General features: G+C 40.7%; 1 protein-coding gene across 1 annotated transcript; it reads right to left on the bottom strand.

Moving 5' to 3' along the window:
- il34 (interleukin 34) lies at positions 1-25,575 on the bottom strand. Its single transcript, XM_070831014.1, has 7 exons — positions 25,271-25,575; positions 11,486-11,589; positions 10,156-10,233; positions 9,792-9,869; positions 7,206-7,313; positions 5,406-5,589; positions 1-887 (listed from the first exon to the last, which is right to left on the bottom strand). The coding sequence occupies exons 1-7, from the start codon at positions 25,314-25,316 to the stop codon at positions 829-831; spliced, it is 657 nt and encodes a 218-aa protein (XP_070687115.1). The 5' UTR covers positions 25,317-25,575; the 3' UTR covers positions 1-828.
- Positions 25,576-26,373: the final 798 nt, after the last annotated feature.

Raw genomic sequence — 26,373 nt, 5'->3', positions numbered from 1 at the left:
CACACCATCTTGTACATGAGAACATATAGAAAGAAAAACATGGAATGGGACAAAAATGAATAGACACCCTTTGAATATGCAGTATGGGCCAATAGCACAGATTTAAAAATAACATTTTAAATGCAGGCTGTGGGTAAGAAATGAAAAGGAAGTCATCGGCTGAAGAGGGAAGAGAAAACAGTAGTTATCAGTTTGCCTTTAAGTCTGAAGTACATGTCATGCTCTCACTTGAACAAGGCCTTCGTGAAAGAGAAGTGTGGCTATGGCACAAAGTCAGCTGATGTTTCTCAGTATAATAACAATCCAATGTGCAGTTTCTCGCGCTGCCTCTTGTTGCTGTCTGAGGTGAGCCGAGCAGCTCCACCTGGAGCACATCACAGGCTGCCTGGGCAGAGATTTGGCAAAGGCACGGTGATGTCCTCACTCCGAGAGAATTTAACACCTTGCTTATGTTTCTCAGAGAATTCACCTTAGAAAAGAATTGATCCAATATGCTGATCATACATCAACTTAGTCCATATATGTGAGTAAATCTCTTACAAAGCATGAAGCCTGAGTATCAAAGTGTCAGTCTGAGATGCCGTCAGGAGGCAAATACTTAACGCTTCCTGACAGAGAAATAGAAAATCCGAGTAGTCGGAGCTTTTGGTCCCAAAGTGAGTGTTATTTCATTTTAGCACAACATCCGTGTACTCCTAAAATCACCATGAATACTTTTACTGTACCTACAAATTGGACTTTTACCCCTCTCCCTGTAGTTCCAGGGACATGACGATACCAATCCCTTATCAGTATCAACAAGGACAACTTCCCCCCGCTGCCGTCTTCTCAGCTTTTGGGCTGAAATTGTTTCTTTCTGCCTTTCCTCCAATAAGAAACACCACAGTCTGAAAAACAAGACAAGAGAAACCTCATTAAACAGCGACACCCTCATTTCTCCCCCTGACTGTCTGATTGATGAAGGTAAAATAAGATACACTTTATTGTCCCGCGTGGAGTTTTGTCTTCACTTCACTGCATCACACAACACACTTGTTGCACACATACAGGCATACGTCAGCATGCTTACACTGGCATGTTCAGTGTGAGAGAGTAGTTCTTTAATAAATAAAGACTGGAATAAACATCTAATCCACCAAACAGTAGCTCTAAACAGACAATGCTCATAAATATTATTTAATATCTCACCACATGTTTTACTGTCATGTATCTGTACTCGGTCTCTCCCCACACAGTAGGAACCTGGAACCAGAGCTGCCCCAGTTACACACAGCTTTACTCTCAGGTTTCCCCTATTGGAAGATTCACACGCAAGAATCTGCAGCTGTGCTTTATAAACTGATGGTGTAAAATGGTGTAGACTTGAGCCACTGTGGCAGCTTGTTAATCTAATAGTTTCTGGGTAATTACAGTGACACATCTATTCTATCACATCAACAACTTTTTATCTGCAAGCAAAGTATTACTAATAGTAATTACTTATGAATGCTGTTTTGAAAGATACTCTGTGATACAGAGGAAAAATCTATATTTTTCTGCATGATGCAGCAAAGTGCTTAAAGGAATAGTTTGACATTTTGGGAAATACACTTAATCCCTTTATTGCTGAGAATTAGATGAGAAAATGGGAAAATGCATAAGCTTATTTTAGCATACAGACTGGAAACAGCACCTAATCCACCTAACAGTGCCTCTAAAGCTCACTAATTAAAATTGAAGCTTCACATAAAAGTGACAATTTGCTGTTTGAAGGTGCTCATGTGCCAGAGTGTTTTTGGCCAGAGAACCAGTGGTGACAGTAAATTAGTCTGCTTCTCCCAGAAAAATTGTGATTTTTAAAGTTTGATTGTTGACTGAAGATCTCGCGCTCTGCTATGCAGCTGCTCAATGCAGAGGATGAACTGTTGTGTTTAATGGTTAATAAAGAGGAGGTGGTCAAGACCATCCAGGCCATTCGACTGTCCCTGTGGTCTCACCACGAAGGGTCATGCAGATGTTTGTACAGGCTCGTACATTCTCCTCTCAAAAATTCCATGGCACAAAAGGTGTGACAGCATGAAGCAGTGCACTTTTCTATATCTTGGCTACATTTTTAGTGTCTGGACTATGCCGTTGCACACATAAATGGACAAAGAACAAGTGAATTATGCTGCAGTTTGAGAATTTGGATGTTTTGTATTTTTGTTTCCAAAATTTTCCAAAATGTTTGTCATTGTTGCCAAGGAGGAAATCCAAGCTGACCATCCCCTCTCATCTGTCAAGCCACCAGAGCTGAGCATTTGATGCTGAAAAGTTGAAGAAATTCTGGCCGGTCAGTTTAACTCCCACACGGGACACATAACAATGTTTCACTGTTTGTTAGAGAGATACAGTGACAGAATGCGCTCCAGATGTGAGGGCCTCAAGTAACACACGCTGCATGGTGTTACAGACTGACAATGACGGATTACATGGTGCATGAAGTTATGGGCAGGGCATCGTTATCGCTGCTGTTGGTGCTGGTAAGGTCTAAGAAAATTAAGTTTACTGAATTATTTGCATTATTATTATTATTATTATTGCATATTTGAATATATTTGCATTTATCTAATAGACCACCACAGTACTCTAAAAAGAGAGGGGAACTTAACTTTATTTTGTACTTAGTTTATGTGTGTAATGTAATTCTGACGATTAGCTGTGATTTGTGTGGAGCTACAGAGGCAGAATACAGTCACATGTTACTGTAATTTTCCATAAATTTTTCTTTTTCTTCTGCTAATCTGGGCCTGGTTCATGGTGGCAGGGGGCTAAGCAAAGTACTCTAGACATCCCTCTCCAACTCCAATATTTACCAGCTTGTCCTGGGTGTTGCCAGGCCAGCTTAAATATATAATCACCATAATTAACACACGCATTAGAGGATTTTCTGCATGAAAGCTTTTTAAACTTAATTTGGATTAAGACATTTGATTCAAAGCAGGGTAATCTGTACATTTTAGCATTTTCTAACATTGGTGCAGGTTACTTTCAAAATCCAAGCTGACCACAGCGAAGAAAAGTAAAACGTTTTTCACATCTTTCAAAGATGAAAAAGGTTATTTGATACTGAAAAGTAGATGAGATTCTGGCCAGACTCTCACTTTAACACCCACATGGGACACATAGCAGTGTTTCACTGTTTGTTAGAGAGATACAGTGACAGAGTGCGCTCCAGATGTGAGGGCCTCAAGTAGCACACACTTCACAGTGCTACACACTGACAATGACGGATTACATGGTGCATGAAGTTATGGGCAGAGCCTCGTTAAGTTCTGGGTGACTTCAAGGAAACATATAACACTTCCCATTAGTGTCACGGTTACTTTTATTGACCGTCAGTGCTGTTTTTTTCTTAGGTGTTTCTGTCAGGACTTACAGTTCTTCAGTTAAGCAGGTTTATTTAATGTTACTGACATTTAAATTGAATTTGTGTACCACCACAGTGTTCTTTATTTGGTTTTGTATGTAATGTAATTCTGAGGTTTAGCTGTGATGTGTGCGTGGCTACAGTGACAGAATTAAGTCACATGTTACCGTCATTAGCACAGATAATGTGAGGATTTTCTGCAGAAAACTTTGACTTTGATGAAGAAATTGAATTCAGTGCAGGCTAATCTGTAAATTTAAACACACAAATGTACCATTGCCACATTTCACCTTTTTCACCTATACAGATCACATAGATAACACACAGAAATGCTGAGAAAAAGTGTGAATTTTCACTGGGTTAATGCAGTTAATGCAAGAGAGGCAACAGGTTTCGTAACAGACAGCGAGAAGTCTCGCGGCTCATCAATTCGTCATCTGCTGCTGAAATGTGTCAGGTGCTGGCTGCAGTAGTGATGACAGTTTGTGTAACTGCAGCATGCTGCTAACAGATTCAGTGTCTGATGACATTTGACATTTGGTGATAAGATGAACCATGAAACAGACCACATAAGAGATAGAAATTCAAGTGGCTTTAAATGCTGAGTGCCTTGTGAAATCCTGCTTAGTGGGATATAGTGGGATGGATTAAAGCCCACATGAGACACGCAACAGTGCTGTTTTTCTTCATCATCGCAGTCACATGTGTGCAGTCTCCACGTTAGGGCCAGAAAACATGGACAGTGGCCAGATCCTGACACTGCTGGAAAAAAACGTCTGATGTCGAAATGTTCCTGCATTCCGCATCCATCACGCTAAAGTAAGGTTTGGTCAAGTCCTGTCAGTTTAAGCAGCCAAATGAAAACACGTCAGCTGTCCTTACGTGGCAGACGGATGCGTACACAGGAACCAACATCTCATCTAGTGTGTGAATGAAAAAGTGTGGATTTTGCAAACTCCACTTACTCCACTTTGACTCTACTTTTAGTATTTTTTTATGATTTTCCCTATTCCCACGATTTCTTACTGTACTGGTTGCAGTTTTATTTATTTATTTTTATTTATTTATTTATTTATTTAACAGGGACGGTACACATTAATGAACATTTCTGTAAATGTGCCAGTATTAGCGTAAGGAAGCTATTTTTCAACTGTTGTCCCTGGGCAAGGTGTAAAATGCCAGCAGTTCACATTCATATACATAGGTTATACAATTAACCTTTAAAATATTAACAAAACATCTAGACAGACAATGGTGCATGGGCAGGTGATCATGCAGCACAAAACATGACAGAAGACAAAATGAGGAGACATGAAAACAGAAGAAGACATGAGAGACGACCTGCAGGGCTCTAGTGTGGACAGTGTTGATGTGATTTCAGCCAGTTTTTAAGTTCAGTCTTGAAAGTGTTGTATGTGGGGCATTCTCTTATGGGAAGGGGTATGCTGTTCCAAATATATTCACAATTGTTTTATGAAATTAGTAAAACCGAAAATGTATGTATGTTTGTATGTGTGTGTGTGTGTGTGTGTGTGCATATGCAGATTAATATATAAAATGTGTCCAAATAGTGCATTGAATGTTCCAGCATGAACCAGAGCATCAAAGGCTTGGCTGTGGTTTGACATGCTTTGAGGGCTGCGTGCTGCTCCGTCTGTCAACTAAATGGTGCTTGTTTAAATCTCATCGGACACTTTAGTGATTGACGAATGTTTATGTGACGTGATAAAATGCACATGCTCTACAACATGTCTGCCTGGCTAAACTTTTTTTCCCCATGTGAGGAAGATCGTTGCTTCAGTATCCAAAATTTTGATGAAAAACAAATGTTGATTGATCCTTTGACATCAGGACTTCTACACCAAGTGGAATTCCTACCAGGGGAATACGTTTAATTTCTTCAAATTGCTTCTTTACGCTGCACGTGCTGCTTGTCTGCTATTCTCTGTTATTACAGTGCAGACGTTTTAGCGAAACAAGCATGTTGTTAGTCACACGTTTCCTCTGCTGTACTCACAGTCCTGCTGTGCTTCTGTGCTTGCAAAACACTCGCCAAAGAGGCAGTGCATGGTGTGGCAGAAGTTGTCTAGGAGGGATTTCGGGGAAGCAAACCGCCAGCTGGACTCTGGCACTCTGTCAGGCTCCTCTGTTAACTGATCCCAAGTGTCCTGGATAGTCTCTGGAAGCTCCTGCTGGAACACCTGGACACAAAGGGAAGTGAGTGAGGCGCAGCAGGGAAGGCTAAATGTGACCCCTGTTAACGACTCTGCCGCTGTGTCATGTGTCAGTGGACAGCACAGAGGCCTGGTGGGCGACTTTGTTGAATGGGGCAGATGGAACCATCTGCAGCTGAACACCTTTAAGACGAATGATGGTGGAATTCAGCCAGATTAAGCCTCCTCTGACCCCTACCAGTCAGGGGGAGGGTGTCGAGGTTCACTCCTAAAAATACCTCAGCATGCACCTCAACTTAATAACAGTCTGTCCGTCAGTCAACAGTCTGTCTGCCTGTCTGTCCTTTTGTCTACCTATTCTATTCACTATTCACAGTGAACACTTCAAAAGGTGATATTTATTGCTGTGAAGCAAGGTCAATACTGATAAGAGGAAAAAAAATCCCTACAACCTTTCTGAGCAGCAGAAAAAAACTCATCAGTCAGTTTCCCCTTCATCTTTAAACCATTTTCATGTGGAGAAATCCATAATGCTGCAAAATGTCCACAGCTAGTTTTCCATTTTGTCACTATGGTGACTACACATTGTATGTGTGTCCAGCTGTTACATATAAACACAGGCCAGTCCCGGCCCAACAATCGCAGCGAGCACAGTAAGTAAAGGCATCCATGAAGTGCAACGTCATTAGTAGAAGCTACCCTGTTTCTCTTACCTTAAAATGATCCCAGCTCCTTAATTGGTAAGAACAAGTTTCAAATAACTGGACTTAAAAGGAAACTCTTGAATAATAACATTTAGAGCCATTTAGTGTCATTAGTGTTATCACTCACAGAGAAGAGATAAAATGGTTTGCGTGTCAAACTGAGTCTGGAGTCTGAGGTGAACTAGGAAGTCAGACCACTGCAGCTACCCAGCTGGGGTCCTGAAAACTGAGGGGAACCAGCACGAGGCCCCTGCCAAGTATACCAAGGGATACAAGAAGCGTCAAGTGGCAACCCCACTGAGGTATACTCCTCACCTGTGCGTGTGTATTTAACCAAATTACTTAGTAAAAATGACGGCGAGGATACACATACAGATATGGATCGTAATTAAAGCATCTGATCTGGCTATGATCAGTCCAGACTTTCTGTCTGCTTCAACGGGATATTGTTTGGCTGGTAGGACAACTGTACGTCAATGCATGTAAGCTGTTCGAAAGTCCACATCTGACATTTAAAAAGTGTTATGTAATTGCTGCTGGGCCAGCATGGTTTAACACAGAGGTCAAACAGGGGTCATGTTGAAATTGAATAAAGCAGACTAAAACAGACCTTTGGAGATAAACACAATTTCACAAACTGCACCAGGACTCATTACTCAGTAAAATACCCCTCGTATGGACTTCACTGAATGATCAATGAGTGTACTAAATTTACCTGCACTGAACTCTGGTTGGATCGTAGATAGAGGCTGCATTTAATTTTGTAATGATAAGGGCATACATTACTGATATTGATAAATAGGTTCAATGTGACATTCATCTCCTGCCAAATATCCTCTGACCCTTACAGTCTGAGGGAAATTCACTTACTAACTGAATTGCTCCATTTGAAGAGGAACTGAGTACAGTTGTGCTACAGACGTGTGAACTCTAGCTTACCTCAGCGGGATGCGACTGTACAAAGACTCCCTCTGCATCCCTAAAGCGCCTTTCCAACTCAGCGGTGTATGGACGCGAAGGATGTCTCTCTGGCAAAACCCGCAGGATCTGAAATTTCAAGTAGTCTTTAGTTTAAAGGACTGAAATTCCCAATTTACATTTGCACTATATGGAAATGTATCAAAAAAATGGGAAGACTTTGGGGGAGGTGGTCTGACTTGTAATTAACTACAGATACAAGACACCCTGCTCCAGAGCATTTTCTGCAAAGCATTTCACTGTGCATTATACTGTGTATAACTGTGTATGTGACAAATAAAGGTCTTGAATAACCTGAGGAGGTTGTGGGGGGCGATTTGTTGCTTTGGACTGTATAACAGAGCTCACATCAATGTCGATGTGCGCTCGGCTTGGAGCAGGCTCACGCTCTGGGGCGGCAGGCCAAGTAAGTGATAATTAGGTGTTTTCAAATCTCCTACAGCAGACTGACGTACCTACAGAACTGAGGTCATGTAAATAGAGCAGCTTCTTCACCAAATGTTCAGATACAGAACAAATAAGTGGGAACACTTGCCACATTCAAACTGAATCTGAAATGTGATTCATCTGATGAAAGCTACTTTTTTGTTGATTACTGGTGGTTGTTAAACCAACTTCACTGCTGCCAACAGATACACTGGTGTGATGCAGCAGACTGTGATGAACTGAGTGAACTCTGAATACCACTCAGATTTAGTGTGGTCTAAGAGGGTTGCCATTTTTCGTTAGTGATACACGTTTGTCTATGTGTGAACGCACACTTACTGTAAGTGTTTAAGACTGCAAGTGTGGGCGTTGGGACAGGCCAGAGCAGAGCAAGACCAACACCCTACACAGCTAAACAGGTCTTCTCTGAAGCAATGGTACTTGAGACCTAACCTGGCCATAGCCTGTACCTCCTGAACCAGTTCTGCTAAAATGCATGCACATTTCCTTCTTTAAAGTCAGACTGCAGTTCTAAACTGTAGTTTTTTTCAAAACCACTTTGCCTTTTGCGTGGATGTCATTTGATCTGTGTTAAGAATTTGAGCTATGCTCCGGGAAAGTGTGTGAAAGGAGAAAAACTTGCATCATTGGTTTCTTGAATTACATGGGCTCAAGCCCCAGGCCCTGAGGGTTTGGAGGCATCAACAGAAAGGAGAAAAAGCTGCAGGGTCCAACCCTACTCATTGAACCTGTCTGACTTTGCACTCATCTGGGCAGCACATGATACTGTGCTTTAACTTTTCCCTGAAGGGGAACATGGGTGGTGTGGGTGGTGTGGCACTACTTCAATCTCCACTCTATTTTCTAAAAATAATGACCTGTCCTTGTTCAAAATACAGTATGAGGCTATTCCCTTAATCACATCAGACAACATTTTAAAGTTATCATCCTGACTAAGTGATTGAGGGAAGTTTAGTTTTATTATTCTCCTCAGAGCAGCATTTTTTCGCTCTATGGGAAAAATACGAGAAAAAATGTCAAAAGTGATTTTGCCTGAGGCAAACAAGTATTTTAAAGACAACACGCTGCGAGGCAAATGTTATGTGTGACACTTAAACATCTGAACTGACACGTGGGAACCTGTTTTTAAATGAAGGTTAATGTGCTGTAGCTAGCTCATGTTGCTTTTTCATGATTGCTTCTCACTTGGCCATAAAGTCAAACTAGTGTAACTCCCCATTTCTTATTCTTACATGTAGATGCAGGACACTAGACATGAGTGGGGCTTATTTTTACTTGCTTACAACAAAAGTGAATCAGTGATGTAACTCTATTACTGAGCTACAATGAAAAAACAGAGACACTAAAAATATTTCATGAAGGAAACAGGCTTAAAACTTTAGACTCTCTACTTGACTAACTAAGTCTCTGTCACTGTGTGTGTCATCAAGCCCAACTCTTCCATGAGTCATCTCTTATTAAACAGACTCCTATGTGTTTGAATGCTCCTCAGGAGAACCACTACAAACCTCTTTCCTCCAAACTAAACAGGGTTTCTCAAGCTGTTGGCATTGTATGTTCGTCAGTAAACTTAAATAAACTTTTGAAAGCAGTCATCAAAAGAGGCAGCAATCTCCACCAGGGACAACGCATGATTTGTTACTGTAATAATGATAAATTGCATAACTTCAGTGACATATAACACAGGACAAAATGTCAGTATGTCACAAGCTCAATGTTTTCCATCCATTTATGCTTTTAAAGCTGACTGACTGGTGACTGCATTGATTGGTTGCCAATATGCTCCGATCACGTTGTGTCCATTTTTTTTTTTTTTTACAGTATGTGAAGTTGTAGCCGAGGATTATTTAAAAGATGGACGAATGATACCACCTTGGTAGTTGGTATTAACTTAAAATGCAATTTCCTATTGAAAAAATTGAAAATTGAAACTGAAGATCCTGAAAATAAGTGGACACAGATGACAAGAACATATAGACGTCAACAGTTCAGAGTGATTCAGGCAGTCAGGAGAAATTATTTACATGAGGGAAATAACATCTTTTGTTGTTTTTGGACAGAATTTAACAAACTGCATCTTCACACAAACTATATTGCTACCTTTTTTAACACGCCTTGGTTGACCTGGAACCACAACCTCTGGAGAACCAGCTCATCCAACTCCTCCACCTGTAACCTCTGAGGAGAGGAGAGGCATTTAACAGGTTTATCAGGTTATTTTGACAAATTCATTTATTATTTTAACAGCATTTACGCTATAGTACATCAACGTAAAGCACTAAACCCTGTGTGCATATATAGGGAGGGGAGAAACAAAAATAGGGGGGGTTACAATGGTTATGCATGTTATACTATGAAGCCTGGCCTTGTGAGACTTGTCACGAGGCACATGACAAGGGAATCTCCTCTGTCATGTCCTCTGACAGACAGTAAATCAAAAGGCAAGAGGCAACATAACTTTTACCATTCTGTTGATTTTTGACAGTTTGAAGACTTCATTGTGATGAACCCTGATGGTGTAGTTGATGGGGAAGTTGTGCTTCTGTAACACAAAGAAAATGAGAGGGAGGCAGAAAGCTGTAACACTTGGGAAATTGGCTGTGACATTTACTTTCAAAACTATAAAATTTTGAAAACACTCACAAATCCAAACAGTTCAGCGACACACAAAGCGGTCATTATGTCATGTCGTTGTTAGCAGTCATCAGGGAGTCAGTTAGGTTTTTACGAGAAACCTCGGAGTGTGTAGTTTTAACGACTAGCGCATTTACCTGACAGAAAGGCTGTAATGAGTGACACTTACGAGTTGCCTGCCCTGTCGTTAGTGTTGCCCCTAAAGGAACTACAAGTCTCAGCAACCATTATTTCCATTCATTTGTTTCCCACAAGTGCCGCAACTTTAAGAAAGTGAAAAACTAAATTAAAGGATTCCCTTTCAAATTTTACTGCTCCCAAAAAATGATAAGAAGAAGCAGAAGCAGGCAAAGCCTCTAAAAATGAGCACTAGAATATACCGAATGTCATATACAGATAAACACAGAAATATAGAACGTGTATATGACTGGGAGAAATTTTCCTTTAACGTTTGCCTTTGATGGTCAACATTGTATCAATCAATCAATCAATCAATCTTTATTTATATAGCACCAATTCACAACAGCGTTATCTCAAGACGCTTTACATAAAAAGCAGGTCTAGACCAAACTCTTTAATTAAGAGAGAAACCCAACGATTCAGGAATTCAACATTAAGGATTCAAGAATTCCCAAATGAGCAGCATCAGATATTATATTAGGAAACAGTGGAGGAAGAACTCCCCTTTAACGGGAAGAAACCTCGAACAGACCCAGGCTCAATGTGGGCGGCTTCTGTAGGGGTCCGCGTTGGGTGGAGGTTGGATAGAGAGAGAGAGAGAGAGAGAGAGAGACAGAGAGACAAAACAAACAGCAACCAACATACTAGCAGTGACTATAGCACTAACAATGGGAATGTGACTAAAAGATTAGCAGTATGATATTATTGAAAAGCAGTGGCCGACGATCCACAGCAGTGATTCATGAAGCAGAGAACTACAGCAGCAGGACCAGGACCCACAGGATCCACAGGATCCACAGGATCCACAGGAACCTGAGAGATGAGAAAAGCACAGAAAGGCTCCGGGGAAGATAGCAAGTTAGACGTTAGTTAGTTGTACTGCTCATTCACTTCCACTGACCTCCAACTTCAGCCCTACATCTGCTTCCACATTCACTGAGACATGCCCGCAAACATGCCTCATGCCATCATTCTCTCACCATGTACCGTCGCCTGTGGCTGAGACTGTCGTTGAGCGTCCTCAAGGGTGTGCACATGCTGGCTGGTGTCAGGGCCATCAGAACCGGCGACGGCAGAAACAGGCCTGCAGGGACAGGAGCACAGTTCAGTTGTTTTTATAGAGCGTTAAATGTTTTTATAGAACGCTAAATGTTTTTAATGAGCGTTAAAAGTATAATGCTCTTCAGGTCTGTCTGAGGACAAACGCATGGATAATTTGTGTATGGACACTTTTAATAACATAATAACGTGGATGCACTCTCTGTCCTTCACATCTATAGAACAAGACTAAACATGCGATCATAAACCACGGTCTTGACATGGCTATGGATGAAACGTTTTAACAATTCATCGCAAGGAAAACAAATTTCTTGACAATATCCCTCTAATAGCTGTCAAGAAATCACCACCAAATTCAGTAGGATTCATCCTCTGGGGACCACTAATGTCTGTACAAAATTTAATTGTAATCCATCCAACAGCTATTTCATTCTGGAGGACTGAAGTACAGACGGATCAACTGGCCCACTGGTAATGCCTGCGATCTGTACAGCGACACAGAGGACATGGCTAAAAGCTTGTTCAACTGGCGATTGTTTTATAAATATGTGCTCATGCGTTAGCGCAATGTTCACTGCCAACAAAGTCCACACCCATGTTTAATAAAACACCATCATTGGTTATCATCGTTGGTCAAAAAATCCTTTTTTACCAATAACAGCATGGATTGAGGCAGACTATCTTTACAGAACATTAATTCTTACTGATCAGTCAGGGCTTTAGAGGTTTGGTCAGATTGATTCTTACTTTTCACACTGCCCATTAGGGAAGTCCCGATCAGATCCTGATCGTGATCTTCAATATTAGGTATCTACCAATACTGAGTCTGTAAACATCACATTTGTAGAGGGATGTATCTTTGTTTCATTTGTATGTATGGGTTTATAAAAACTGTGGAGTGCAGTTAAAACGCATACACTGTATGTACATGTGTATAATGAGGTCTGGCAGCAGTGAGAAAGAAGGCACACTGCACTACACTTTGCCTGTGCCATTATTTCCCTGTCTTTTACAGGACAACATTGGAATCCAACTTCAGGCTTCACACCTCTTAACACCACTATCTTTAAACCTTAAATAAAGATATGGAGAGATTTCAGATCAGAGCCACTCAGGAGATCAAAAGCCAAGTTCTGACAATACACTGTATGTTTTACAGGGGAAAGTGGCTAATTGCTCCCAGAGTGTCTCTGTTATTTAATCTGGCCTGATCAGCCATATCATTATTTCAGCAGCTGAGTGCTGTTGTGTCAGTAAACATTCTTGTGTTTTTACCCTCAAAATAACTACAGGTTACAGAAGTCCAGTGTCACTCCATCATCCAGTCAGTCAAGCAAGCAAGAAGGCGTTCGTTTTAACATTTAACTGGCTTCACATACATTTATGGCCACTGGCAAACTTAGAGTGACTTCTTACAATCCAGCAAACAGATAACGTTCATAGCAATTCTGTCAGAAGATTTAGACCAGAACTTTTTTTATTTCTTCTCTTTGCTTACGTGCAATTGGTAAAAGACAGTCCAATAATTTCAAGTACCAATTGCCAGGAACTACAAAATAAAATCTATGATTTAATATATTTGTATTGGACAGATGTTTTTGACCATTCATCTTAATTTTTCATGTCAGCCATTGGAAACATACCCACAAACCTTGGGGCGGTGCACATAACTCTTAGAGGCATTTGACCCAGCAAGAAGTCCCTGTTTGGAAGTGATTAAGGAGAGCAGGTCCCAACCCTGTGCAATGGCCCAGACAGACTGTCTAAATAACATGGTGAGCCTGACCCCCGGGACCACAGTCCCACTAGCGGCTCTGTGAACTTGCAAGCTAAAGGTTCACAATATCAAAGCTAACACGCTGAGATTAAGCAGGTATAAAATTTTCCAAGGTCACCATCTTAACTATTTATGTTGAGCACTGAACACAAGGTACAGCTGAGGATGGTGTGAATGTCATTAATTTCAGTGGTATTTGGTCATAAACCAAAGTGCTGGACAAACCTGATTATGGCGCTGGCTGAAAGGAATCCCCAGAGTTGATTCAACTAATTCCTAGGAGGCCGAAAATACGGTACAAAATATCTTGGTGACAAATTCAATGGTTGTCAAAACATTTCCCTAAAAATCAGTCAACTTCATGGTGGTGCTTGCGGAAAAAACAGAGAAGTCATCATCTGGAAATCATGAATGTCTGAACCAAAATTTGTGCCAATCCAGCCAGTGATGATATATAATATAGATGTTCAAATATTTCACTGGATAAATGAAAACTCTGACCTATTGGTGACATTAGATGAAAAGGTGGAGGATCGCCAACGTCATCAGGATTGTGTAGTACAAACTTTCATGACAGTCAATCTAACAGTTGTTGAGATGTTTCAGCCTGGACAAAAGTGGTGGACTGACCAACAACTAAACAGTCTGGCAGTCCGACAATGTAATAAAACCTTGAAAACACCCTGAACATAAACATAAGTTCTATAAACTGTCTTCTGTAAAAATGTCATGTTTAAGTACTTCAGTTAGATAATGTTGGTTGTTGACTACAACTTATCTGTTTCCACCCTGACCGCTGTTAACCCTTTATCGGGCAAGGGACCATATTTGGTAACTTAAGTGGGAGTTCCAAATGCCGCCCCTTTCCTCACCATGAGGCAGTAGAACTACGAGATTTCTCCAAGCCAATCAGCGACAATCAGGCTACATGACAAACCAGCAAGAAACCATATATGGTAACTACTCCCCACCTCAAACTTGGATTCAGCTCAAACCAGGTCTGCATCCGGCCATCCAACTCTTCAGGTGTGGACCAAACTTGAGGAAGGGGAATCTGACCATGGGTTCAGTGGGGTTTCTACCAGCCAAAAATGAGGGTCTGATCTCCAAATGTCTCTTTCTATACCTCAGTAATTACTGTAGTGCATTGTAAAACAAATAAAGGAATGAGAAAATATTTCATTATTTTTTGCACTAAACTTAACCAGAAGGTCTCCAGATGGTAATTTAAAAGTGTCAATCTCGATTAGTGACTGGGTCAAAGCCTTGCAAAAATCACTCAACGTACCTCCACCCCCGGGGACTGTATGCATAAACACTTTGATGATAGTTTCAAAGAGTTCTTAACCTGACCTAGAGTTGAAAATTCCCAGCACGGTGAGCCAGATCAGGAGTGATTTAGGGAGGCCACTGCCTGCTATTCTGCTAGCCCGGACCAGAGAGGAGATGCACGCTACAGAGATCTGCTAAGCTCACTTCTTCCCCCTCCACACCCCCAGATTTTATTCATTTTAAAACTTGCAGCTGCAACTGACATTGCTTCGAGTGAATTCACCTAAGTCAATTAACTCCTCATGTGGAGGACAAAAAGTTGGATACATAAAACCACTAAAGCTGAGCAGCCTGTCATATACATCTTTGTCACTGATAGCCTCCATTGTCAGTAGTCAGCCTCCTCAATTAAGGGTAAAATAATGATGAAAGATGCTCACCACAGCCCAGCCAAACGTTGACCAGCAGCCAATGGATGTTGTCTTGTTGAGCAGGGGCCAAAATATAAATACAGTTGTAGTCATATTAAAATATCATCAATGCTTAAACTGACCCATGGTCCCAGTAGTTCAGCATTTTGGGAATTACCTCTCCTGCTGAAGAAACTCACTAATATAATTCCTCCTCACTACTGTTTAGGGTTCTCAGCTTGAGAGCTCTTGGTGGTTAAAATGCTGACCAGCATTGGATATTATTAGATTGCTGTTCTCTCTGACCATGTCTCTTTTCAACTCTCACTTTCAGACAAATAGAATTTACACAGAGACAGACACTCACTACAAAGTGAGACATTTACAATTTACAACTGAAATGTGACTCAGGCTCTGTGCCAACCAACGGCACGCTGGTTTGAAAAAACTGCCCTGAGAAGAAAAATAAGCCTGAAAAAGATGCTCACTTCGTGCTGTGAGAATACTTTGGATTTTGTAAAATGGATACAACCAACGTCACAGTCATCTCCACAACACTCACCATGCTAACCACTGATCACAGATTGATCTGGCACAGGCCAACATGCTGCTGCCAACTGGAGAGAAAGTCCTTTTTCTCACAGTAGAAAACATCTGGAAGTCTGTGTGAGGAAAGAGTTGGATCCACACACTCATCACTGTAAGATGAGCCATGCAACAGTCACCAATGGAAGATCAGCCAGTACTTTTGTTTAGATTTACACAGCTCTTCCTTTCAACTTTAGTGATTCCAGTGAATTATCAGACTATTTACACAGATATCCCTGTTGTGACATTACATTACCGGTATACTGACAGGAAACAACAGCAAAACAAATTTAACGCTGGAAAAAACTGGCACATCATCTCAGTAGTTAGTTTAGTTTGTGTTAAAACTGAACCATTTTCATATGTGAGCTTGTGCTGTCCATCGTGGTGGCTGCCAAACACCCTGTGCACCACGCTGGTAAAAGATTAAGGGGGACTGAATAAAATGTGTTTCTGTATCTGAACCTGCATGTCAGCACTTGTTTATGTACATACCTGAGACTTTGTGTGGGTATGGGAGTGTGTGTGTGGTTCTGTGTGTGTGATGTAGGGGGAGTGGAGGGCTGAGTGGATTCATTTGTGCTGTATGTCCTATCTATTTGTTGGAAATTGAGTGAGTTTCAGTCGGTTGACCACAAACAGGTCATCTGATCGTGTAGTGGCCTCCATTAACTGTGATCACTACCAGGAAGCTGACTAATGTACATTATGCAGTGCTGGGGAACATGTTTGGCTTGCTCCACAGTAACTTTAACATGTGGGGACGACTGTCAGCTGTCACAGAACAAGACTGCACAGGGAGTTGAAACACACATGAGGAAATCCATAGGAGTAACAGATCAATCAAGAGTTGGTGATATTCATAGACGGGCTTTTGCAACTCTAGAAAGTTGCAGGAGAAATATGCAGTTCAGCTACCAGGAATATGTATGTATATATTTTACTGAACATTGGTGACGTCGTATTGCATTGCAGCAAATGTTGAGCCTGGTTCCATTTTTTTGCATTGAGACCCTGTAATGTTTTGCTGGAGCCTTCTGTGCTAGCACACCACCGTTTGACTGCAAAAGTCATCCCCCCTGGCGGCGCTAGAGGAAATGGATATCTGCGTAAAATTTTATGGCAATCCATCAGTGTATGCTAACATATTTCAGTTTGGACAAAAGGGTCTTGTGCCGACCGATGATAGACGCTGCCGTCCTTAAAGCCATGTAACTGATGTGGCTGAAATCACTAAATCAGTTTGAAAGCTGATGCAAAATTTTCAAAATGACTGTCAATGATAACCAAAAACCAGTATCTCTTACTTCAGAATGCGTGCAAAGAGTGAATCATCAAGCTCAGAGACTCAGCACGATAAAAAGTTTACCCACAGTTGGTTTGCATCTCTACAGCAAGCGCAACAGAAAAAGACAGAGATGAAAACTCACTTCTTATAGTTCATGCAGTTTCACCACTCATTTGATGCAGTAAAAACAACACTGGGATCTCCCTGTGACGGGTCTGCATCACTCTGCATGTTCTCTTGTTAGGGCCTGAACTCAGTGATCACCAGAGTCTGTCTAGGCTTCAGAAGAAAGCTGCTAGACAGCTGATTGAATAGCAGCAAATTATGCCGCATGTTCATGAGCACAGGGGTACTGCAAAATCTTGCATGTGCCTCATACCTGAGGCATTCTGTAGGCAAATGACTTGAACAGGTTGTCTGACCCTTTACAGGTGTCAGGACCCAGGCAAGAACAATCACTCACCACTGACGACACAAAGTGGGACTCACCTGTGCCTAAGGCCAGGCTGGAGGAACGCGTGACAGGAGTCACTAAGTAAAAGAGGTCCAATACCAATACCTACAACCACAGTATATAGTTTGTCCACGTCACCCACCTGGGATCCAGAGAGACACTCTACAAGTTTCTCTGGAGAAGCACCATTTAGCATGCCTGCCTTTCTCCACCAGCAAGCAAAAACTATTAAATCTGAGCACTTTATCATCCAGACTGCACAAGAGAAATTATATGGACCAGAGTCTCAGAGTTTTGAAGCCAAACATATCCTCCCACAGGAAATCTGTCTTCGTTAGCTCAGTTCATTGATTGACAGAAAAAGCTTGCTAAAGATAATCCTCTCATCAATCCAAGTTGACATCATGTAGCGATATTACTTTCAGACGTCTAATAGTGAATCTTTGGGAATCTCATGCTTCAATTTGATTCCGATTTTTGGTATGCCAGTGATAAAACACAAAGACAGACTAAAATGCTCACATAGAAGATGGATTAGTGTCTTTGAAACTCATATGGAGAACATGCAAACTTAAAAGAACCTTGTTGGATCTGGTCTGGGTTGAACGCAGGCGCCCTTTGTGCTGTGAGGCGACTGTCAGTGAGCAGAATAAAGAAAGCAGCAAAACCTTGATCACAGACTCGTACCTCTATTTTAGTTATTGTGGGCTATTGCACACAGCTAAATGTGTGACCACTCTTACCACAGCAGCTTAAACATGAGCTGAAAATAAGAGCATGTCATGCTTTTCATTTCCAGTGAATTCAGTTTACAATGACTTTGATGATATGATTGTAAATGTAAAATAAACACCTGCTGAACATAATCTAAACACTTATCAATGAATGTAAAGGGCATTGCATTTATGGAAATTACACTGTAATGTTTGCTTATTGTACATTTCTGTGCATTAAATGCAGAAAGGCTTCAACCTATTTTCGAAACCCATTGCATCCATGAATAGACATTTGCATTTCCTTAGAATAAAAAGCTAATTCTCCACACTTATAATGTCCTGCGCTTTATTTCACCACCACAAAGCATTCCTCAGTAACAGGATGAACTGCCATGTTGTACTGACTCACAGCTCATGAGGAGCTGTCACCGATCTCTGTCTGTCTGTTGTAACTCATCTGTTTTCGTTGTCTCTGTTGACGACCACACTGCAAGAAATATGGTAATATTTTCTTTGTACAGCACTACAGGGACATCTGAAGCAAATCTCAAACAGATGTGCGACTGTGTTTTTCTTGACATTTGACATCAATCATCTGTACACAAAATGAAATACACTGTCTGCATATTCCCACTGGCAGTAAGGCCTTGATCCTAACACTCTGGAAATCTTGGAAAAATATTACAATATATGCTCAATGCCACTGTAGTTTTCATTTTTACAGGTATTTCAGTGGCATGTCTAGCGCCTGACTATTGGGCTACAGCCGCCGATCTTTTCTCCTCAGCCACGGGTCATATTTATCTGCCAAAATATTTATTGCGAATTTGTCTATGACCTTAATACAATCACTGAATTTTTTGCAGCAAACGTAGCTATCCCGTATATATTTCTTTTTTTACTATTTGATCTTATCTAAGGACAGATGTTAGTCATACAGTGTACATTGTGCAATATCTTTCCCTCCATTTTTCCTTCCCACCTCCCGTCCTTGCCTTGGAGGTCTAGATGGTATAAATTCAACACATAATGACTTTGGATTCAAGCAGAATAGAAAATGCAAAAACTATTTGGGTGTATTGGTATTAGTATGGGGGGAGCAAAGACACTAGCATATAGGAAAGAGATGACAGCAATGTGTTTCCATATGCACTGGATTTAATAATGTATATTTGTATTGTACTTCTGTGCAGTGCGATTATCTAGTAGGGGTTGCAATGTTTTCAGGAAGATATTATCTGTCCTGTGGGATAGGGTGTGCCTTATATTTATTAATGGTGGGATTAACTACTACTGGTCCAAAAGCAGTAAATAGATGATGGTATGGCAGCATTATTATTAGGTTTTGAATTGTTGGGTTATATGGCATGAAGCCTGGACTTTGAATAATGGAATCTGTAAACTACTTTAAATTGTACTGAGGTATTTCTGGCACTTATAGAACTGTGGTGAATATTACCACGTACTGCCTCCCATACATCTTCAGAGATTTCAGTATCCAGTGCTTGTTCCTAATCATTTTTCTGTTTGTCAATGGACACAAGCTCATGAGCCCGTAATATGTATTACAAGGAAACCGATCCCTCACATGACACCTAAAGATATCTGGTATGTTACCTTTGGGCATATATTAATATAAAGATAATAATATGGTATAATATGGAGTCCTAACAAAATTCCTTATCTAGAGGTACCTGTAGAAGTGTGCTGATGGTGGACCATGGGTCTGTTGTAATATCTGGAAAGACACAAGGCTTCCCTCAGCATACAAGTCCATTATTATGACACTGAGGCAGGAGGAAAGGTTCAGATGTGGCAAACTGGACTGTCTATGTGCACTTCAGGCAAAGTAAGGAAAGACTGGATTCGTTTTAGTAATCCAACTTCTAAAAATGGTCAAGGGGAATAAACATAGACATGCATTAAAAAATACATACAAATCTAGGGAGGGCAACCAAACATAGATATGGATAACGTATTCCCCAATTCAATAACTGCTGCATCTAACCTTCCCTGTTACTTTTCAGTAAAAGTTTCCCACGCTTTTGTGCAGCAAATATACCAAACATTTTGGATTGGTCCTTAAATCCTTACAAATTTGTAAGGATTATATCCTTACATATGTTCCTTAAATCTAATAAAATTGTGCCAAACTGGACTGGAAGCAGAACACAATGCAGGCGTGCCAGGTGGGTTTTTGGAGTAATAGTGGTGGGAAGGAAACGTGTATTTCCATTCACTGTAATTGAAAGCCAGAGACTTTATTTCTAGCGTCTAGCAACCAGCGTCACAGCTAGTGAGCTATTCAGACCCTCTGTGGTACAGTGAGAAATGTATTCCCATATGTTGTCGTCATTGTCATTTGACTTTGTCATTGATTATATATTGACCATAAACATCAATAACAACAGGTGCACTTACCAAGACACTACTGTCTTGGTAAGTATCTGTCTGTCTATCTAGCACAAATCAAGACTCCATTACAACAAAAATAAGGTGACTTCTTCACATCCTGCCACAGCTACAGATAGCTACAGATATAGAAATACAACAGTGCTCATCAACCTGTCTTCTGCATTTGTTCTGCACATTCTCAACCACATCACGTCTTCTGTCCTTGCTTGCAATACACCTGGAATCTTGCTGGAACACGTCCAGGGGTTTACAATGAATTCAAATGAATGAATTTCTTGTTGACATGCACTCTGGGCTTGATTATTTCCAATCTAAAATATTTGCACGTGGATCACATTCTCTCTTTAGTACTCAGCACCCGCTGTCTCAAATGTCTATTCAGTTGAAATTTGCCATGAAATGAAAAACACACACCAATATATTTATTTGTAATTGGAAACCACATTTTTATTTGAAAACAAAACACATCTTATAATTTTTAATGTTTTATATGGCTACAGTTTTAGATACAGAGCTAAACTGTTAAACACAATGAAATGTATGTTATTGTAGCCTGAAAGACTTGGTTTAATGGGAGTATCCTATAATTAGGGAAGGGAGAACCTTGGCCTTGATGGTTTGGGTATCCTGAGGCTAGTCATAGTTCATCTCTGGGACAGTCCTCTCTTCACTTAAGTTTATCTGCATGTTTTTAAAGCCACAGGGCATATCAATTTAAATTGTCAGAAGTTGTCTTTCGACTGGCTAAAGGTGTTGGACATAAAAAGCCCAAGGTTGTTGCAAAATGGGGTGCAAAAGGATTAAAAGGGTAACTATTCAAAAGGAAGAGCCAGCGGGGAATATTTCTGGAAAACCCTGAGTGACCTGTGTTTGGCGATATTCTGATGCAGGTTATGTAGCTGAGATTTGTTGTTAAAGATTCACGTAGATAGTTATTTTCCTCAGCTGAGGATTGCCCTGTTGTTAAGTCACATCCATTTATTAACATATCAGTTTTACATATAGTAGCTGCTTGGATCCGTAGTACACCAGTGGAAGTGCCATTAACATTTTAACATTATTAGTGTGTCCTTATTCCAAACAGGCTCAACATGTGTCCATACCTATATAGCCAGGTAGACTCCAGGGCCGCACAAGCCAGAGCTGCCTCTCACATGGTCAAAACAACCATCCCTCACCGACCCAGCAAGCTGCTGCTACTACATCATAGTTCCCTACCTGCCAGCTCCATCAACTTGAAATCCCTTTGTGATTTTTCTACCTCAGAATCATTCCACCCCTGAAAAATGCCTCGGATTATCTCTGCTTGCTTGGAAGCAGACATGAACTTAACCAGAAACACTTTGAAACCCCACACCCATCATAAATTACCAAAATTACCAGCAAAAATCTGCCTCTGAAGGTTTTTGCCAGCTCCACAGGAGATATATTGTGTTCCATTTGTGGTATTCAAGGCATAGTTCCAACAGAAACTGTTGACAACGAAGACTCAGGATTATCAGGATATTCTGAAAACATTACGTTGCTACAACTCAAAAAAAAAAAAAACAGGTTCATACCATTGTTGTGGCAGGAATATAAAAACCTGGACAAATAAACCAAAAACCTCTAGTGGTGAATGAGAAAGTATATAGTATATTTTTGTGGTTTTGGTGCACTGACTTCAACAAGTAAGGCAGCCCACAGGTAAAAAGACACTGGAAGAGGAAAAAAAATATTTCTGTGTCCAGTCCAGCTACCAAAATGTGAGTTTGTTTAGAGACATTCAGATTTTAGGCTTTGTTTGTATACGTTTATTTAATTTCCCTGATCATTCAGACCAAAGCACATATGGGACACGAGTAACAGAAACGGCACTGCTCCTTATGAATGGCACATAGTTGACGTGAGACTTAACAACAAGTCCCCTTACCTCTGAGAACAAAGCTCCTCGGTAAGCCACTCTACACCATGTTATCATGGGGCAAAGGTTATCATTAAAAGGGCCCAGCGAAAGATTCTGTGTCAGGTGGGGTTAGCCTGAGGTTATCTGTCATCATTGTTAATCTCCTCAGCTGTCTCAGCAGTATTCATTCTAAGACAAACGCATACAAGTTAAGTGTTAGACTACTTAAGGCTCTAATTAGCCGGCAGTAACACTACTCATTGTAAAGTCTAAGGCAATCACTTGAGGCTTCCTCAAGTCAATAGAGAGATTTTGGTCAAAGACATCACTGCACCTGTGCAGCTTCTCTACGTGCAAACGAAGGTTTACGAGCTTCGTCAATTGTTTATCTGAAGTCAGCATGGGATCATTAACATTTCATTACAAGCTGATGCTGATGCTGACGCACCTGAAGAGTGGCTGATGTAAAACCATCACCCATGTGAGAAAATGAGTAAAAACAAAATGAGCTACTGATGATTAGTCTCGTCACGCAGGGGTCACATTCATGTTAACTCTTCACACCTAAAGATAAAGAGCCTTGTTTTTTTGGATCGAGATGAGGGGGACAGACCACCGGGATGGTCAGAGATGCGAGCAGCTGTTTCTGTCTGAAACGGTCGGAAACTAGGAGGACAGCAGCTGGTGTGTGTGAGGCATCAGTCATAATCAGACCAACCTCTACCAAGCACTGTGGTAAGAGGTTGACAAAGGTTGACAAAAGCAAAATAGATCATGCTGAAACTTGAATACAAGGTTTCACAATGATTCACAATAACGAGAGCGCCACCAGACACCTTGCAAAGGAACCAAGTCACAACCAAACATTGGGCACAAACATGCACCATCTAACAAAGGGACTGACAACAGCATCTCCACTGGGACACCAGCAGGCAAACAGCAGGCATCAAGGAGCATGATCCCGAGTTAACTATATTGCTTACAATAGATCGGCACGGATGATAAGCAATGTATTGTTGTGGATAGGAGCCACAGACAAATGTATTTTTGCCACCTGAGGAAAATCAATATCAGTTTAACTGTATTTTAGTTTAAGTAATTTAAGTATTATCACTGCTTTTCATGGCCATCAGGCAGCCCTTTCAGCAAGGAAGTGAAGCTGTTCTCTCTCTCTCTCTCTCTTAACTCGCTTTAGTTAGTTCAGATCTAAACAAACAACAAAGTCAAAATTATTGTTTTTGTGAATGGAGTCTGGAGGCTGTGAAGTGAGTGGGGAGAAAGAGAAAACAGCTTCAATTTGCTGTCGAAAGGGATTTCTGCCTGCAAATATTCTTAATATAGCATACTGGTATAGCATTCAGGTACAGTAGCTCATATGTGGGGGTTTTTTCTGCCCCCGTCCCAATCAGAACATTGCTTGGACTCCTGTCTGCTCCTCCAAACTGGGGGCGCGCTGACCACAATCTACTGTAGGTAATATGCTGATTATGATTATGAAGTGCCTCATACAACCTGACTCCATACAACCCCAACCCTTAATCCCTGTAAGGACTCACCAATTAATGGAGACAATAATCAGAAAACTAATTGATAATGGAAATAATTCTTGCTTGCAACTCTAATCTAATCAGATCTGTTTACAGTATCTGCACGTCACATACCTGAGCTTCTCCTGAAACGAAACTACTTTTCTTGTCCTGGCAGTCACAACATGTGAACATGAGTCAGCTTAAACATGAGCATATTGTTCAGTTGCACAAATGTACTTTCAAGTCATATAGGGACGTTTTAGAGTTATAGAAAAGATATATAATAGTTTATTATATATATATATATATATATATATATATATATATATATATATATATATATATATATATATATATATATATATATATATATGTTTGAGTTGTAGGCGTATAGAATACTTGAGTTGGCTAGTTTAAAGATGATTGTTAGTGCAAAACAAAATCAGCCTTAGTCACAGCAGGCACAATGCTATGAAACGGTGTGCCCCTCTCAATAAAAAGAGCTCATGCCTCATGGGTGTTATAAATTACACAGATATATTCTGCCTTTGTGGCATTATTACATTAAAAGACAAAAAAAGAAGACTGGTTCACATTTTTTTCAATTATGTCTTGAGGAACACATTACTCATATGCCAAAAAAGTACAGTGGGCATATGAGTATGAGTTACTGACTGCTGTAATAAAGTGATAACAGAGATCACTTAAAACAATTATTGTCTCCCAGCCATGGCTCAGCGCGTACACACAGTCCATTGAAGCACAAAGAGGGTATTTAATACTAACACAACTTTGGAAATTACACACTTGTCATTTGTCACTTGAGTGCTGAAGCTTCATATTAGACAAGGTGAAATCTATTTTGTACAGAAGACAAACTGTAGTTTATTCCCCATCGCTTAAATTGTATTTTGTTGTAGATCTAAATGTTTGCTGGTTGAGGAATGCAATTAAATGTAAACAGACAAGAACAACACAGCTTGATGTGATTTTGCAGAGATGTGCTATAGCTGGATGCAGCCCAACCTGCACCTTGTGCTATATGTTGTTGGCCTGTTTGAGCACATGCACATATTGGATACCAATTTGCCACTGGATTAGCAAGGGCAGGCTTCTGCTGCACACTGGCACACAATTAAAGGGCATGATGGAAAATATCACCAGATATGCATGTCACATGTCATCTATCACAATAAAGCCCAGTGAGACAGAGAGAGAGCAAAGTAGCAAAATAAGAAAAATCCCTTTCACCCTCATTATCTCTTGCACGATCATCACATCTCTTTCACATCTTTCAGGCGCACGGTCCTTCTGTAACTGTCTGCAAATACTATGTACTATACACACACACACACATGCAAATGTCTCTTACCCAAAAGGCCTCCCAGCAGGCAGACTGAGGTGGACAGTTGGACCATGCTCTTGGGCTTGAGTCCTCGGGTTCAGGGTTATTAACTCAGCACAGTGTGTAAACATACACACACACACACACACAGGGCCGGCCACACACACTCCTACAACACTGGTGTCTGCAAGTCTTCAGTGTGTGTGTTCAGCAGGACGGACATGGACTGACAGGCTTCAGGTCTTCATTGCAGTGTTGGGCATCTCTGAAACATGCAGGCGGACAGATCCTGGATTTTATGGCTCTTGTGCTTCTGTCGCTCCTACTGTTGGCAATCTGGTAACAAGAGACAAAAATCAGTCAGGGTTTCCTCCACTCAGACTTAATTGTATCATATTTGACTTTTTGGCCTCATATATGAGGAAATGATGGTTTGGACAGAATCCGTGTCGTCTCTACAGATGAAAGCAGCAGGAAGCACCACAGAGACTTTCAGTGAATTTCTCTTTAAAAAAAAAAGCATGTTAACATTTGCTAATTAGCACAAAACAGGAAGTACAGCTGAGGTTAATGGTTGATAAAAGATCACAGGGTCATTACAATCCAACTTGAGGCGGGCATGAATGTCTGCACAAAGTGTCGTGGCAGTCCAGCAAACATTCCAGCTGAGACATTTCAGTTTGGACCAAAGAAAGGATCCCACCTGACCCCTGCACCCTTACTTAGCAATCTCAGGGCAGCCAATGACCCATCTTGTCACTTTATTAAGGCAAACTATATTGTTTTCAACAACCTTTGTACACAATGTTGATTTGTTGATTTGATTTGGCTCTGTTACTATCTCTCAAAGGTGGAACAAAAATGCCCCCCATTCTGTCTAAGTGCATTTTATATAGAAGTGGGAAAAGGGGTTATACAGTCATTAAAGAGAGGAAACTGATCTAATGTGGTACAAATTAAAACATAGAACAGCGGTATGCTGTATGTAGAGCATACACTTACAGAAAAGATTGTGCCTTTTATGTTTCCTGTTGCTTTTAACAGTATGACTTAAAACAATAATAATTCTACTTCCCACATCCCTGTGCTTCTCATCATCTTGTTACTGCTGACATCTGGTTCTGCCAAGC

This window comes from Pempheris klunzingeri, chromosome 5 (assembly GCF_042242105.1).
Source record: "Pempheris klunzingeri isolate RE-2024b chromosome 5, fPemKlu1.hap1, whole genome shotgun sequence".
NCBI classification, from domain to species: domain Eukaryota; kingdom Metazoa; phylum Chordata; class Actinopteri; order Acropomatiformes; family Pempheridae; genus Pempheris; species Pempheris klunzingeri.
Note: the sequence above shows the minus strand (reverse complement) of the source record. Positions and strands in the feature narration are given on the sequence as shown.